A 14,868-nucleotide genomic window follows, 5' to 3' on the forward strand; every position below is an offset into this window, starting at 1 on the left:
TTGATAGTGTGCCATGAATCTTTCCCACTTCTTTAATTTGCAGGTCCCAGAGGAAAGCTGGAGATGTGCATACTGGAACAAGCTGTGCCAAGCTGAGATAGAAGATTTATGTCTCCTAAACTACCCACACCGATGGGTGTTCGAAGAGCTGTGGCTGCATCCTTCTGCCTCAGAGGCAAAGGGAGCAGAGCAGAGGAGTGAGAGCCTTGGGGTCAGGCTGTCATCCCTGGTGCCAGTGGGGTGACAGTCAGGGTGGCAAGACCCAGCGCTACTGAGAGGAGCCCTTGCACCTCCCTTCAGCCCCTCACCACCACCACCAGCCCTTCCTCCTGTGGGGCTGCAGCCATCACACGGTCTCCTAGCCATGTGGTAGAGTACTTGCCCCATCTCTCCTCAGATATGAGTCCCTCTTTTGTCACTTGCTGATGCTTTGGCTCTCAGATCTCCTCTGCCTCCTGGGTTCAGAATGACACAAGAGGGGACAGAAAGAGTATACAAGGGGATATGTTTGCCTCAAGCTGACTTTCTAACTCAACAAGAACAAGGTGCTGACCCAAGGGGAATATATGCCTGCAATCTTGGTTTTAGCTGAAGAAATAAAAAAAAAATAATAATATTCATATAATATTTCAAAGTGAAGGGTTAATGCTAAAGTTGTCTGGAATGATTCTAAGTGGAAGAAAGGGGATAAAACAGCACTCTTAACAGAAATATGAATTAAGTCTGGACCACACTACGGGAGCACCAAACACCAGGGCCAAAGTATAGTTGGAAAGATAAGATGCCATTTACAGGTTTTTTCTGTCACTAACTCTCACCTGAACTTTGCCTTTAAGATTAAACAGATGCCTTCTGAATTTTGTTTACCTGACTGAGAAAAGATGGTGTAGATTTCGTTTTCAAAAAGTGCATCTCGATTTTAGACCCTGGAGCAAAACCACAGTAGATCATTTCAAACCTCATGTGATCATGTGGTGGTGACTTGTTTCCATAATCTGCACCAGATTCTGTGATAAAGAAACTCAGCTTCTTCATGAAAAATTACCCCCCAAAATACTGTGACTCATGAGAAGATAGTATCAAAGGAGCAATTTATTGTGCAGTAACCACCCACATCCTGAACTCTCTCTGATCTCTGCTATGTCAGCTCAGCACTAATCGACACCGTGTATGAATCCATGGCTATACGGGAGAGAAGCAGCAGGCAGGATAACATACAGGGACACAAGCAACTGAATATGTTTCAGAGCTATATCTTTTTTTCTGGGAGGATACCCTCGGCTCCAGGCCCCAGGGTGGGGACACAGCACCCTTTACTTAGTCCTCCTTCTCCCGTAATAATGCCTGTAAGCAGCAGCATAGCCGTGGCGAGAAGCGTACAGTTCGCAGGGGTAGTAGTCTTCGCAGATCTCCCTCTGATGCTCCTGGGGTGCCTTATTACGTTCCCTGATCCTGCAGAAGTAGGATAGATGAGGAGTAAGTGCTGTCATCTTAAATATCTGTCTACAGCCCTTTCCCCACCCCCTCCCCCCCCAACACCCCACCAGGATTAAGGACCCAGCCCCAGCCCCCATCATCAAGCTACCAAGACCATGGCATACCAGCGTCTGTATTCATGACACCCAGGGGACTGATGTGAGTACAGGAGTGTTTTGCCTCCCCGGGTAACATTTTACTTCAGGGCTGAGTAGGGTGGTGGGGAGAGGGGTTTGGCTCCTGCCTCAGCCCGGTGCTGAAGGAAGAGACTTCCAGCCTTCTCCCTCCAGCTATTTCGCTATTCCCTAAACCCACGCATGGAGCAAAGAGCTGAAACACCTTGTGAATGGGACAACATGGTGCTGCTGAGAGGGTTTGCCTCAGTGCCTCTCTAGGAGAGGATTTCTGTGCCTCGGCCTTTATTTTCACAAGCCCCGCATGAGACATAAAACTGCCTCTATCTGCCTTATATAGATGAGGAAAGGAGGTCCACGGAAGGCCTTGTGATTTAGAAAAGGTCATGCAAATCCTGCATGAGACCTGAAGACTGGAACAAGATCTCACATTGAACTTTCTGGGTATCCCACACTGATTCCCTCTCTCCTTTTGTTGCTGCTTCCTTCAGACAAATTAAGCAGAGCCCTCCCCGTGCAGGATGTGCCCTCAAACACAAGGATCCACTCTCTGCTGCCTGAGCTCTGGCTTCTCCCAAGGCTGGGGACTTGACTGGCACCTCAAGCTGAGAGAGGGGCCGAGACTTCTCCGAAGTCACCATGGCTTCTTCCCCTGCTACCAGCCTGTGCTTGGCAAGGAGAAACCTCTCCCCACTCCCACCCTCAGTGCCCTCAGGCCACAACATACCTCTCCTGAGCAATAGCTTCTAGTCTCATGTCAGTTTGCATGAAGCCATTGGCCCTTCGCCTGTTGATGAAGGGATCTGGGAAGACAAGGTTTTGTTTTGTTTTGTTTCCAGAATATATAAACACTTTTCACAAGACTTGATTTCCACAAAGCCCATCTCCCACACTGGTGACAGCCTCCCTCTCTGCCCTCTCCTCACAGTGAAACCCAGGACCCTTTAATACTCCCCGCCATCCACCCTGCTGGCTCTCCCTATGTCTTGTGCAGCCTGTATGGAAGCTCAGGGTGCCCAAGGGAAAGCTACTGTGAGCCTGGTGCTGCAGCCTCCCTGACTGGAGCTTGGCCAAGAGGTGGGTGCCAAGCTGCGCAGACCGCAGGAGGCCTGGGCGCACTCGGTAAAATCAGCAGGATTGTGAAGCTACGAGTAGGAACAGGAAGGGCCTGAACAAGTTTATCTGCCTCCACAGTTAGGCAGTAGAAAAGGTCTGTGCTGAAATTTTGAACTGAAGTGTCTGAAGGTCCCTTCTGTCCTTTTTGAGAAGCAACAGAGTCCGACTGCAGAACTGAGGAGTCTGGGGATGTCCTTGTCATTGGCTCCCACTTGTGCCTTTGTGCTTCTGACTCGCTGCTCTGTGAAGTCCTTCTCCCAGATGGTCTAATTTCTTTTTAGCTTTGATCCATCTGTTCTCTAACCTCTCCAGGTTACTGCTCGTTCCTAAGTGACGCTCTCCGCCATCTCCCACTGCTTCTGTGACACCAACTCTCATCCAGAACAAGGATGCCTCCTGCCCACACACCCCACCTGCTTCTTCCAAGGTGCCGAGAGTTCGGTTTTCCCTGTCTTTGGGTAAGGACAGCCAGTGTCACTGGCTCTTTCCACACTCCTCCCAGAGCTCTTTGAGCAATGCCCTTTTCTAATACCATTTAACCTGTTTTAGGTGCATGCAGCAGGGATCTAAGTTCATTGCTCTTTGTTTTCCAATTCTTATTACATTCTTTGCAAAGCACAGTGGTATGTACTTGTGCCCAAACATGTGAATTCTTTTTTAACTCTCTTCCCATTCATCCTGAAACTCTGACATCCAATAAATTCAATTTCCCTGAGCTGAGTGGTTCTGCCTATTTAATCCCCATAGTAAAGCACAAGGAAATGGTCTTGGAGATGTCTGCAGCACACTTTGAATTAAAAAAAAATAGTAAAGCAGTCTCTTACTGAGATACTCATGGGATTCCATGCTCTCGTGGGACTCTGGGGAAAGAAAGAGGAATAAGGAGTAAGACAGTGTATTCATGTCATTTGCAGTGTCTCACACACCACAGATCAGTAGAACATGCACACACAAATCAGAGAAACCAGATTTTAAGGCACCTGTTTAAGAGGAAAAGAAAGGGTTCAGTAGTGTCATGTAGTATTTATATGAGGAGTTTACAATGTTCATGTGTTTCGGATGGAGCTATCTGGTGTCCTAGGCAGGACTTCAAGGGTCACGCTTGGTCTTCCAGTATGTGATTCTCAAGCATATTTCTTTCCTTCATATTTTTGACACTACAATTTTTGCTTAACCTCAAAGCCTGCATGTGTGCTTAGGGAATGGATTAGCACAGGGAAGTGTGCTTGACTCTTGCATAAAATAGCATCTTAACTCCATCTGTATGCCTGACAGGAGGAAGGTGCTGATATTACAAAAGGGGAAAGGGAGATCTCCCCATTAACAAGGAAGAAGCCTTGACTTGGCGTGTAGTAGTCTAGCAATTGTGCCTTGCAAAATAGCCTGTGGGAGAGTCACAGCCCAAGCACCTCTGTATGGCTCAGCCTTTTAAGTTGTTCTGGTTATCAGCTGTGTCCCCAGCCATCCTGCAAGGTAACTATAAGTTGGAATGACCATATCAAAAATGATGTAGTCTCTTCCAAGTCCTGTTATTGTGATCCAGACAACAGAGGAGCAGGAAGAGGAGCAATCTGCAGTGTGAGCTGGACCGGAGAGGAAGGGGCTGAAGCATCCTGCACTGCAAACCACAATGACTGGAGCTGGCTGCTCTGGAGCAGGGTTGACACAAGGGCAGGAAAGCAGGGTTAAAGGGAAAGAAAAAACAAAGGTGAATAAAAAAATCTGAACGGATCCAAATATGTCTGCAACTTTGGAGTTGTCGCTCTACCCAGTAAAAATGATCACCTACCATAGCAGGTAGCGGCCATGACCAAGGTAGCCAGGAGTGTAATGATGATGAGAGCGCGCATTGTGCAAGTGCAGGGAGGGCTCCCTCACTCCGTCTTCCTTGCTGTGTCTCGCTCTCTTCCCACAGAGGGCAGCCAGAGATCCTGGGCTGCCTGCAAAATTAGCAGTGGAATGTTTATTATGAAAACAGAGACAGGAGGGGGCCCACGAAAGAACCTGGGGAAGGCAATGGCTGGCTGGTACACACTCTTTATGGAGCTATTACAAAACATCCTCTATTAGCAGACTGAGTCAGGTTTTGGGAAGGAGGGGGCATGCCCCCTTCCTCTCTCAGTTCAGGGTGGGGGGCAGAGTTCACAGGCAAGCATGTCCCTTGCACTCAGAAACCTGGCCCGTGCAAGTGGAAGTTGTTCCAGGGGCTGCCAGGGGCCTGCAGGGAGAGGAGTGTGCTGATCCCAGATGTACATGTTTGCCTTTCTAATTTTTCCTCTGATCTGCTCTCTTTACCCTCGCCGTGCTCTGTCTGGAAACACAGCCCAGACTGTTCCGTCAGCTCTGCTGGTGGAGACACGGAGAGCAGGGCTTCAGACAGCTTCCTCCCCACTCAGCCCCCCTTCCTCCAGCTGGCCCCACTGCCCTCCCAGCCTGCCAGCTGCCAGAGCAGGAATCCAAGCCCCTTCCCACCTCCTGCTTTCCTGCTCCAGGAGTGACAAGCAGCAACACAGAAGGATCCCTTCTGCTGGAGGGATCATGAGCTTTGCATTGAGACCACAGCAGCAGCACCCATAACTCTATCTCTGCAGGTCCTCACTGTGCTCCTGCCCCTACACTGCTCCTCTGCCAAGGGACATCTTCCTGAAAGCAGGGGAGACCAGGTGAAAAGGTGAAAAGCAAAGGGGAGCAGTTTGCCAGAGGCGAGGCAGGGAGGGGAGGGGGATAACCAGTGCCTGCCATCCCTCCCCGTGGCAGCAGTGGGGCTGGGACCATGCACACTGCCTGCAGACGAGCCCAGGGCACAGTAACCATTGCTATGTGTGAGCCACGCGCTGCAGTGACCGCCTGTTTTGCCCAGGTGTACACAGAACATGCACTCACCAGCCTGCGGGTCCCTACCCACACGCAGACATCAGGGTTTCTCTCTGACTGGGTGCAGGCTCCAGCAGGCTATTCCTACCAAGCCAGTGGGGTGGCGTCACTGCTGTCACCTGCAGAGGCCAGTCTGGGGAGCCACGCTGCAGGTGGCACAGTCAAAACCTACAGGGACAATCAGCCAGAGCCTAACACTTCCCCAGTAGGGAGTGAAACTTCAGTGGAACAAGATTACCTTTGCCTTTTCAATGCCAAACTCATGCTCTCTGCCTGAAGCATGTGGTCTCTGGGAGATGAACTGAGCAGGGCCTTCAGCTTCAGGCCAAACAGAAAGAATTGCTTTCCTTCCCCATTATCTCCCACAGAGAGCAGCTCAGTCCTTCACCATTAATGTCCCCCATACTACCCACATCCTGCCTGTTCAGTGTTTTGCCTAAGATGAGGAGGAAAACTAGGTTGTGCGGTGACAGAAAAAAGTCTGCTCTAGTCACAGGGTCACAGAACGAAGACTTTTCTACTGTTCCTCTGTGCTCTGCCCTACTCTAGTCTCTTTACGTGAATTCTCTGCTCCGGAATTGTTTTCATTCCTTGGAGTCCAGGGTTTTGGAGCTGGTGTTGAATGTGGATTTTATAGGTTTCCTGAATGTTTTGTACACTCTGGCAGCTCATCAGAACTGCCAAGGAAGGGAGGTTTGAGGGAGATAGCCCAGCGGGAAAGCAGTGAGGCACAGGGAGGAAGACGCTGGGAATGCTGTGGAATGAAGGTGAGGCTGCACAGTGGGAAACTCCGGCAGACTTTCCAGCCAAACCCTCTTTATTTACCTATCAGGGCAGAGCCTTCTCACTGGAAGACCGCTCCCATTTCAGAAACTCACTGATCCCAGTACGCCTGGAGCATCCCCTGCCATCACCACAGCAGAAACGCCACAAGCACCACTTTAACTCAAACATTTCACTTTTTGCCACAGAAGCAATGCATTTTCCAAGAGATGAGAGAACTTGCTGACTACACAGCTCTATGACAACAACTGACTTCAGGAAACACATTCCCTTGCAAAGATACATTGCCTCTTGACTCCCCCTGCACTCTGGATTCTTCAGCACACATCCCTCCTCCCCAGCATCAGCATGCTGCCCCAGAGGTAACACACCACAAAGTACAGGGAGCTAAATCCTCCTGCTTTCTAGAAGCATCCACTGGTTGGAAATACAGAAAGAGGAGGTAAGATAAACTGCCTGCAAATGCCAGGGAGATTTCCACAGTCCCCCCCAAAAAGGGGAGATCAGAAAAGCAGCCCTCTGGCCTGTCTCCTGCTGGAGCGGAGAACCACGATGTTACACACACCATAGCAATCACTCCTAACATTTTGCAGCTGTGAAGCACCAGCAAGGCATTAATAATGAGCAGCCATCCAGGAAAAGTAAGGCGGTCCCTGCATACTCACTAAGCCGTCCTTCCTGGCCAGCCTGCAGCTCGTCTGAGGGGGCAGCTCTCCCGGCGTCCTGGACCCTGTACTGAAGGAGAGGGACCTTTTATTTATTAGCATTGATGAATGACTCCTCCCCTCTTCTGTCTCCCATTCCCGATCCACCCCCAGGCTTCCACCTTCTCAGTCAAAAACACCTTCTGCCCACAGCCAGGAAACAGAAACCTCAAGGAACTGAGCCAAGGGGGGAGAGGAGAGAGCCAGAACAGGCACCAAGGGCTAGTGGGGCACAGCCACAACCAGGCTGCATTTCTGTGCCCAGGAGCGGTGTGTGGGCAGAGGTCCAAGGAGAAGCTCGGTCTTCCCCTTTGCAGCCTGATGCCCCCCATCTTCGGCCCCCTCCTTCCCCATCCACGCTCTGTTCAGAGCCACACTGATGGCCAGGCCATTGGCTCTTCCGTGGGAAGCACAAGCCCAGGAGGCCCTCGCCTGTCTCCTTGCATGTTCCTTTTGCGGCTGCCTGATGTCCCCTCCTCCAGACCCACAGCAGTGCTGGACAGCCCGCTGGACAACCCGGGACATGCCCAGCTCGGTGGGCTGTTGGGTTCCTGGGCTCCTGGCTCTGACTGTGCTGGAGGTGCCCAGGCCAGGAGCACGCACACACATCTCACCGGGGCAGTCCTTGCTCAGCCAAGATCAACCCCTGCTATGCCCAGTGGGGGTGCTGGCAGGTCTGGTCCCAAAGTAAGGGTAGGCACAACCTGAGGGACTAAGCTCAGGAGACCTGAGATGGAGGAGATGAGCAGCTGCAGAATCAGCAATCGTGAGGTTAAGAAAGAAAACCCATCGCATCTATTCACTAACCAAACAGCTGGTGGCTGTGGCTGGTTTGGCTCAGGAAAAGATCAAGTGTGACCTGGCTTAGTGCCTTGGTTGCAAAATGAAAATGGCAGCATAACTGTGGAGTTACCACCGACTGTCTGGGACAGAGGTGGGTTTGCTGCACTTTTGTAGGACACTTTGTCACCTCACAGTTAGCACATGCATCCTTGATCTATGTACTTTTGCCTGGTTCCCAAAGGCTCTTGTCCAAGGGTGGGATCTTTAGCTCCTACAGCGCTTGATGATTTTGACTGGGAAGTCCAGACCTACCGGTGGCTCGAAGGTACCACATCACATGTGTCCTTGCACAAGCAGCTCTTGGCTCTCAGAGCCTGAGAAAAACAACCTGACATGGAAATGTCTGGATTGGAGTCACACCATTATTTCCAGAGACAGTTTGCAGAGTTTTAGGGATGGTCAATACGTAGTCCGTGTAACCAGTGTTGGGTCTGGTTATTACATATTGAGTTCAGTGCACATGCACTTCCAGGGATGAAAGCTCTGCCCTGATCTCTGACATGGCAGAGATCTGTTTACTTATTTCATTCCTCCGAGGACAGGGGAGCAGGAGTAAAATGTTCCCCAGAAGTCTTCAGGGTGTAGGGGCATTGTCATGAGCCACCTTTGAAAAGTAGTGTAAAGAGCAGAACATTTCTTGCCCCCTCTTCTACCACCTTCCAGGGACAGCTGAATATTTGGCCCCGTGTTGTGCAGAACCCTGAGAGAAATCAGGGCACAGAAGATCTGTTTGTTCCATCTATCTGGGTATCAGGAAAGCTTTGGCCAAAGTGCCATCTGGCAAATTTTTAGTTAAGTTGGAGGAAATGAATGCTGAAGTCAAAAGTGAGAGATGGCAAGGAAGCAGACAAATGAGACAGAAGTTTGAGCAGTGGAAAAGAGAAAATGTTGAGAAATTACCATTTGAATTCTTCTTGGGATTAGCTTAGTTGAGTACTTCCGTTAATGATTGGCTCAGAAAAGGAATACTTCCTCAAAGAAGTTTTTTGATAACACAAAGCAGTAAAGCAACATCAGTGGAAGGGATTCCTGAGAGGTCCTATAGGAGGAAAAAGATGGCCTTGAAAGCTGGAATAACAGAAACAGGGTAACATGCAATAGTGCAAATGCAAGATCTTCCAAGGGGATTAGCAGAAAGAAAATCCTGCTGCTAACTAAGAGCTCATAAACTGGAAAAAATCAGGAAAAATAAACTATGAACCAACAGTCAGAAGGTGATTACAGAATGGTGATTCTGAAATGTCTACTGAGAATCTACCAGCAGAGATGGGCAACTGTTAGTGACACTTGATTAGGATACCAATGAGACCTCAGCAGGAGTCCTCTGTATGGCCCAGGTCACTCGTGTTCAGGGAAGAACTCCCGTGGAAATAAATGAGAATGGTGTAAATGAGGCTGTTAAGGGAAAAACAAACAAACAAACAAAAAAAACCTGCTCATTGAGCTTAATGAAGGGATATAATTTGCTCTCTATGAATGCGTTGTGATAAGCACTAGGGAGGTAGAATTATTAAAGCCAAGGGACAGTACTTGAACAAAAACACATGGGTATTGTTTATGTCCCTGAAGAGACAGAGGCTTGAAATGGGACATTTCCTAACCATGATAGCTGTGGGTTCTGAAACAACCCCTAGGGGTGTACTGGAAATAAAACCTAATTGCCAGTCTATTTTCCTGCTATAAAAGCCTTGTGGTCAACAAGGAGAGGCTCAGTGACTCCCACAGGTGATGGCAAAAAGATCTGTCGTTTTGGGGGTGACTGCAAATCACCCCCCACAAGTGCCCAGCACACTGAGTGTCCAGCTTTTATACCTCTAGGAGGGCTTTGGCAGAATCACTCACTGAGCACCGACCACAGCAAGGGAATAAACCCCATCAGCCCCATGGCAGAGATTTCTAAATCCAGGTTGCCCAGAGTATCAAGTGACTGAACTCACTGACCTGGAGAGCCCTTCCCAAGCTTGCTCTGATGTTTCAGGATTTAAGTTAGTCAACCACCATATGGGCTATGGCTTAGCGATTTCTCAACATGATAAACAAGTGCTTTTTGGAACAGCTAGTTCTACAGCACATGAGAAAACAAGACTTTATTTTTACTTTTTCATTTAGTCCTAAGTAATACCTAGGAACAGATCCAAGAAGCGAGTATAAATGAGCCACTAAGTAACAGTGTCCGAGTATTCACAATATAATTAAAGTCAACAACCTCATAAAATAAATCGTGCTGAAAACTAGCATACTGACACTAAGCTTTAGAAAAGGAGATGTTTTTTAAACACAGGAGCTAGTCAAAAGACTATGAAATAAAAATAAACGGAACACATTTCAGACATTTAGAGAACTTGATATACATATCTGGACGTGTGCTAGCTCTGGCAGCAAACTCACTCAGCTACCCGATATTAACCCTAAAACTAGTTCAAAAGTCATTTTTTCAACCTGGGAAAAACATACATTTAAACATTGCAAAACTAGATTTAAAAAGCACCAAAGATTAAAAGAAATAGGGTACACATAAGCAAGAGAAATCTAGTTTCACAGCGATCAAACAAATTTTTTTCAAAGTAACTGAAGTGATTTATTTCCATTTCAGTGGAGGGGTGGGGAGAAAGGAGTAATTTCATAAGAAGTGTGTTTTAGGGTTTTTTTTTTCAAAAAATATTTAAGGACATATATTTGAAATCTGTTTCTACCTTTCCCTTGTGAAGAATCTTGTCATCAGCATTACAGCTTTGTGCAAAAAGAAAAGTTTCAAGTGGGAAAAAAACGATTAGTTCTGATTAAAATTTCTTCTAATGAAGCAAATATATGTCACATATAGTCTTAGGACCACTTTAGAGACCACCATTTGAAGCTTACAGGTAGCGTCTGTCTCCTATGGAAGAGGAAAGTTCCCTTGCCAGCTCATAGCTATTTTCTTTGATGCTTCCTCCAAAGTTTTGGGCCGGGGTGCATTGCAGAAACTCTCCTTTAAATCATACATGATGCCTTTCAGTGACCTTCTCCTGCCCACATACATGGAGCACACCTGCACATTCAACCTGATGGATGTCACTTAAGTCTGGGGTGACTGGTGTTCAGTATTCCAGTGCCAAAGGAGCAGGACTGAAATTAAGTACCATGAAAAGGCCCAGTTCCTTCCCCTCTGAGCAAATCCAGAGGGTGAGATGATATTCTTTCACCTGCAGTGTCCTACTGCATTTGTGCCTGTATCTACATCAGCCACTACCGTGAAGAGAGGTTTCCAGTTTGTGAGCTGTGGGGTTTGTTTGGCTGGTTGGTTGGTTGGTAGATAGGTTTCTTTGTTTGTTTGTTTGCTTGTTTCTCTAGCTGCTGTATTCTCTTGTTGGTGGAAAATCTTTACTGTAATTCAAAGAATAGTGTCCAGATACAACTTCATAGCCATGGTCTATGGAGTTGTGATCCTCGAAGTTACTCCTTGTAATCCATCAGACTTCAAAATGAAGCCCAGTATAAATACAGGAGCATTTGGGGTCAGCAGTACAGCTCAATGGGAAGTCATTACTCTCCATTTCTGCTTGCTGCAAAAACTGAGCCTGGCTCAAGCCTTTGACTCCAATACTCAGCACTCTCCATGGGATATCATTTAGTTACCTCTAAGACTGACTCTCTGTGTTTGGCCAGGGCTTCCCAGAACAGCTGTGTTCTGAAACAATGAGAAAAGATTTCTGGTAACAGGAAATTCATGAGCAGAGAAGACCAGAATCTCACAGAAGCCAGACCAAGGTTATTTAATTCACTGGATAAAGCAACCAAAGCATAAAGCATTCAGGACTAAGATATAATTCTGTTGCTTCCTTTGGCTTCACCCCACACTACCCCCACCCACCTACCCGCCCACACATGTCCACATGCACTAATCAGCCTATTTCTTTTACTGTCTGGGAAGGAAGGATATTGTTAATATTATTTGGATGTTGAGAAATGTGGCAGAGGATCCTGTGCAGGGATTAAATAATCCATACAAGTAACTAAAATTTCTTGTACTTCCAGTATCCTGTGAAAAACTGAGCAAACAAAAAGTTTGAACTCTGACTGTAAAAACAGAGCATGCTTCTGGGTTGCAGCAATCTCTCCTCCTTTTCCACCTCTAACCCTTTTGCTTCACCATATGAGCACAAAAATGCCCTGACATGATTCATTCCTGGGGATCATAGGAGATTTACCCGCCTTATTTCCTGCCCAGACATGCAGTGCGATAAGAAAGCAGCTGTGGTTTCACTCTGCTCATCCGTCTGGTAAATAATAAAGAACAATATTGTCTCTTTTTAAATCATTGAACTTAGACAGCATCTTAGATCCAAAATCTGCAAGTCCTTGTGAGACCAAGATTAAACTGAAACATTTCTGTGCTCTCTTGAACGCAGGAAGCCGCTAAAATATTTACAAGCACTATTGTCATGCTATATATGTTTCTTTGTTCTGTCTCAGGTTCAGTATCTATAGTATCATAGATTTTGTCTTTAGTAAGCAAATAACATTTTCTGTGGCACACCAAGCCCTGATCTTCACCTCTCTTTGTTGTCAATATCTGATAGGCTTCAAAGGAAGATGAGAGGAATGGGGGGAAATGCATGATACCCAGCTAATTGTGAAATACTGTTTGTGGTGAGAAGAAAGGCTTCCTTATTCCTTGAAGCATTAAATCCAGTTATTCTTATCTTCCAGTGCATAACTACAAATTATATTAATGTTCCTAACATCACACACTAGCCAAGTCATTTGACTTGATGACCTTCCATAGTAATGAATTTCACACACTGTTTTGGAGACATGTTTATGATTTGTATGCAATTTGACAACTGTTTATTTTTATCAAGAATCATAGAATCATAGAATCATAGAATATCCCGAGTTGGAAGGGACCCATAAGGATCATCAAGTCCAACTCCTGGCACCGCACAGGTCTGCCCAAAAGACCCAAAAAGACCATGTGACTAAGTGCACAGTTCAATCGCTTCTTAAATTCAGACAGGGTTGGTGCAGTGACTACTTCACTGGGGAGCCTGTTCCAGTGTGCGACCGCCCTCTCGGTGAAGAACCCCTTCCTGATGTCCAGCCTAAACCTCCCCTGCCTCAGCTTAACACTGTTCCCACAGGTCCTATCACTGGTGATAACGGAGAATAGGTCACCTGCCTCTCCACTCTCCCTCGCGAGGAAGTTGTAGACTGCGATGAGGTCCCCCCTCAGCCTCCTCTTCTCCAGGCTGAACAGGTCAAGTGACCAAGAAACATCTTCTCATAAAGTAGGAAAGAATTTTAAAAGGAGAAGGAATGACAGATCGATTTTTATTGCTTTTCAGTATCTTTTTTCTTTTTCCTCCAATGGCACTGGGTCCAGAATTCACTACTTTACCAGGGATAATGTCTTTATCACTAGTGATCATAATTTCCTTTAAATTGTAATAAAAACAATAACATTGGCATAAATGGAAGGAGAGCTCTGGGTGTGGAAGTGCTAGGAAGAAAGGCAGAAGGTCTACAAGAACTGCACATATTGATGGCACCTAGAATATCAGATCATGAAGCATTTGACATACAGAACCTCTAGATACCAAGATTGGGGAAAAAAAAAAAAGTCTAAAACAAGATATGTACTAAAACAAGGGAGAGAGCATTCTTAAGACTTAAAAAGTGCCAAAATCAAACCATCAGAGATGATGGTGTTAAGAAAAAGGACATGACAGAGCCATAAGATACCTAGGTAAGGAGGCAAGAAACAGTGAGACCTTATGGTACTCAGAGGTGGGAAAAGATAAAGAGACAAAAGATGACAACTACAGCCAGCTCTTCAAGGATGCAGGAGATGCATCTAAAATGAGCATATGGCGGCCAAACTAAGACAACTGTGGGAGACATAATGAAGACTCCAAAGCCCTTGTCCTGCATCTTCTGTGTCATTGCAAAGAAACCAAATTGTATGAATAAATGCATCTTGGTGTTTGTGAATATGTAGTTATGAGAGCGCTAGTCTGGGTAAGTGAAATCACTGTGGCTTAAAATAAAACATTTCCTCTCTATAGTGTCTCACATTGATTTCTGCTACTCCACTACTGCAACTTTACTTAATACAAAATGAGGTGTTAAAAGCTGATTTTTATTTAATGCAAAATGAGGTATTAAAAGGTACCATGCTGACTTTTTAATGATATCTTCAGTATATAAAAGTCTTCATGCAAAACCATCTCACATCATTCTGCAGCTTTGGCAGTGCTCTATGTGGTAAGAAACTTCCCTCGGAGCTCTTCCCACTTTGGCTTGTGGTCCTCTTAGCCAGATACCAAGAGAAAACTCAGGTCAGACGCACAAGAAGAGCACCAGTGCTGCAGGCATGAGGCCTGAGGTGACATTCTTGGATTCAACCTCCTTCCTCGTTTTGGTCAACGTTGGTTGGGGTCTGATGTGCTGACACTGTTCACCCATTTTTCTCTCTGTGCATGATAAAGGATGGCCTTTTAAGACTCAGTACATGCTCGAAAATTACATAAAATCGCACAAATGATTTCTATCATATATCAGTCCCAGAGGTTGCATAGAAGTTTTTCCATAGCAGGACTTTTCATTAAAGACTTCTACCAGCAAAAACAATTTTGTCCTTCCTGGTCTTGTAACTAAGTTGTTTTTTTTTCCCCCCTTTGTTCTACTAGTGAGATCTATAGGCAATACTTCCTGGCTCCCAATGCTGTATGTTCATCAGCAAGATACACTGCATGAGTAACCTCTTCAGTACATAAGCATTGACAACCCTGCTGGCTGGCTAAGCCTAAGATTAATGAGGACATTATCTAATACCATACATTTTCCTAAAGCAGACATTGCCTGAGAGTCTTTGCTCTGCACATGTTATTTACCAAACATCTGTACACACTTGTAGAATGAACTTTCTTCCATATTACTTGGCTAAATGTTTGCCTGTC

General features: G+C 46.4%; 1 protein-coding gene across 1 annotated transcript; it reads right to left on the reverse strand.

The window, feature by feature from the left end:
- Positions 1 to 1,074: 1,074 nt before the first annotated feature.
- Positions 1,075 to 7,182, reverse strand: MGP (matrix Gla protein). Its single transcript, XM_080595450.1, has 5 exons — positions 7,049 to 7,182; positions 4,516 to 4,666; positions 3,551 to 3,586; positions 2,338 to 2,413; positions 1,075 to 1,452 (listed from the first exon to the last, which is right to left on the reverse strand). The coding sequence occupies exons 2-5, from the start codon at positions 4,574 to 4,576 to the stop codon at positions 1,314 to 1,316; spliced, it is 312 nt and encodes a 103-aa protein (XP_080451576.1). The 5' UTR covers positions 4,577 to 4,666; positions 7,049 to 7,182; the 3' UTR covers positions 1,075 to 1,313.
- Between the last annotated feature and the right edge of the window lie 7,686 nt (positions 7,183 to 14,868).

Source organism: Anser brachyrhynchus (genome assembly GCF_964034855.1).
Source record: "Anser brachyrhynchus genome assembly, chromosome: 1".
Classification (NCBI taxonomy): Eukaryota; Metazoa; Chordata; class Aves; order Anseriformes; family Anatidae; genus Anser; species Anser brachyrhynchus.

Bases quoted from the DNA above. Each gene is read 5' to 3' on its own strand.
- MGP (XM_080595450.1), bottom strand. From the start codon at position 4,576: ATGCGCGCTCTCATCATCATTACACTCCTGGCTACCTTGGTCATGGCC. The intron at 3,587-4,515 runs GTAGGTGATCAT...TTCTTTCCCCAG, and splicing joins CATGGCCGCTACCTGCTATG to AGTCCCACGAGAGCATGGAA. The intron at 2,414-3,550 runs GTAAGAGACTGC...TTGTCTTCCCAG, and splicing joins GGAATCCCATGAGTATCTCA to ATCCCTTCATCAACAGGCGA.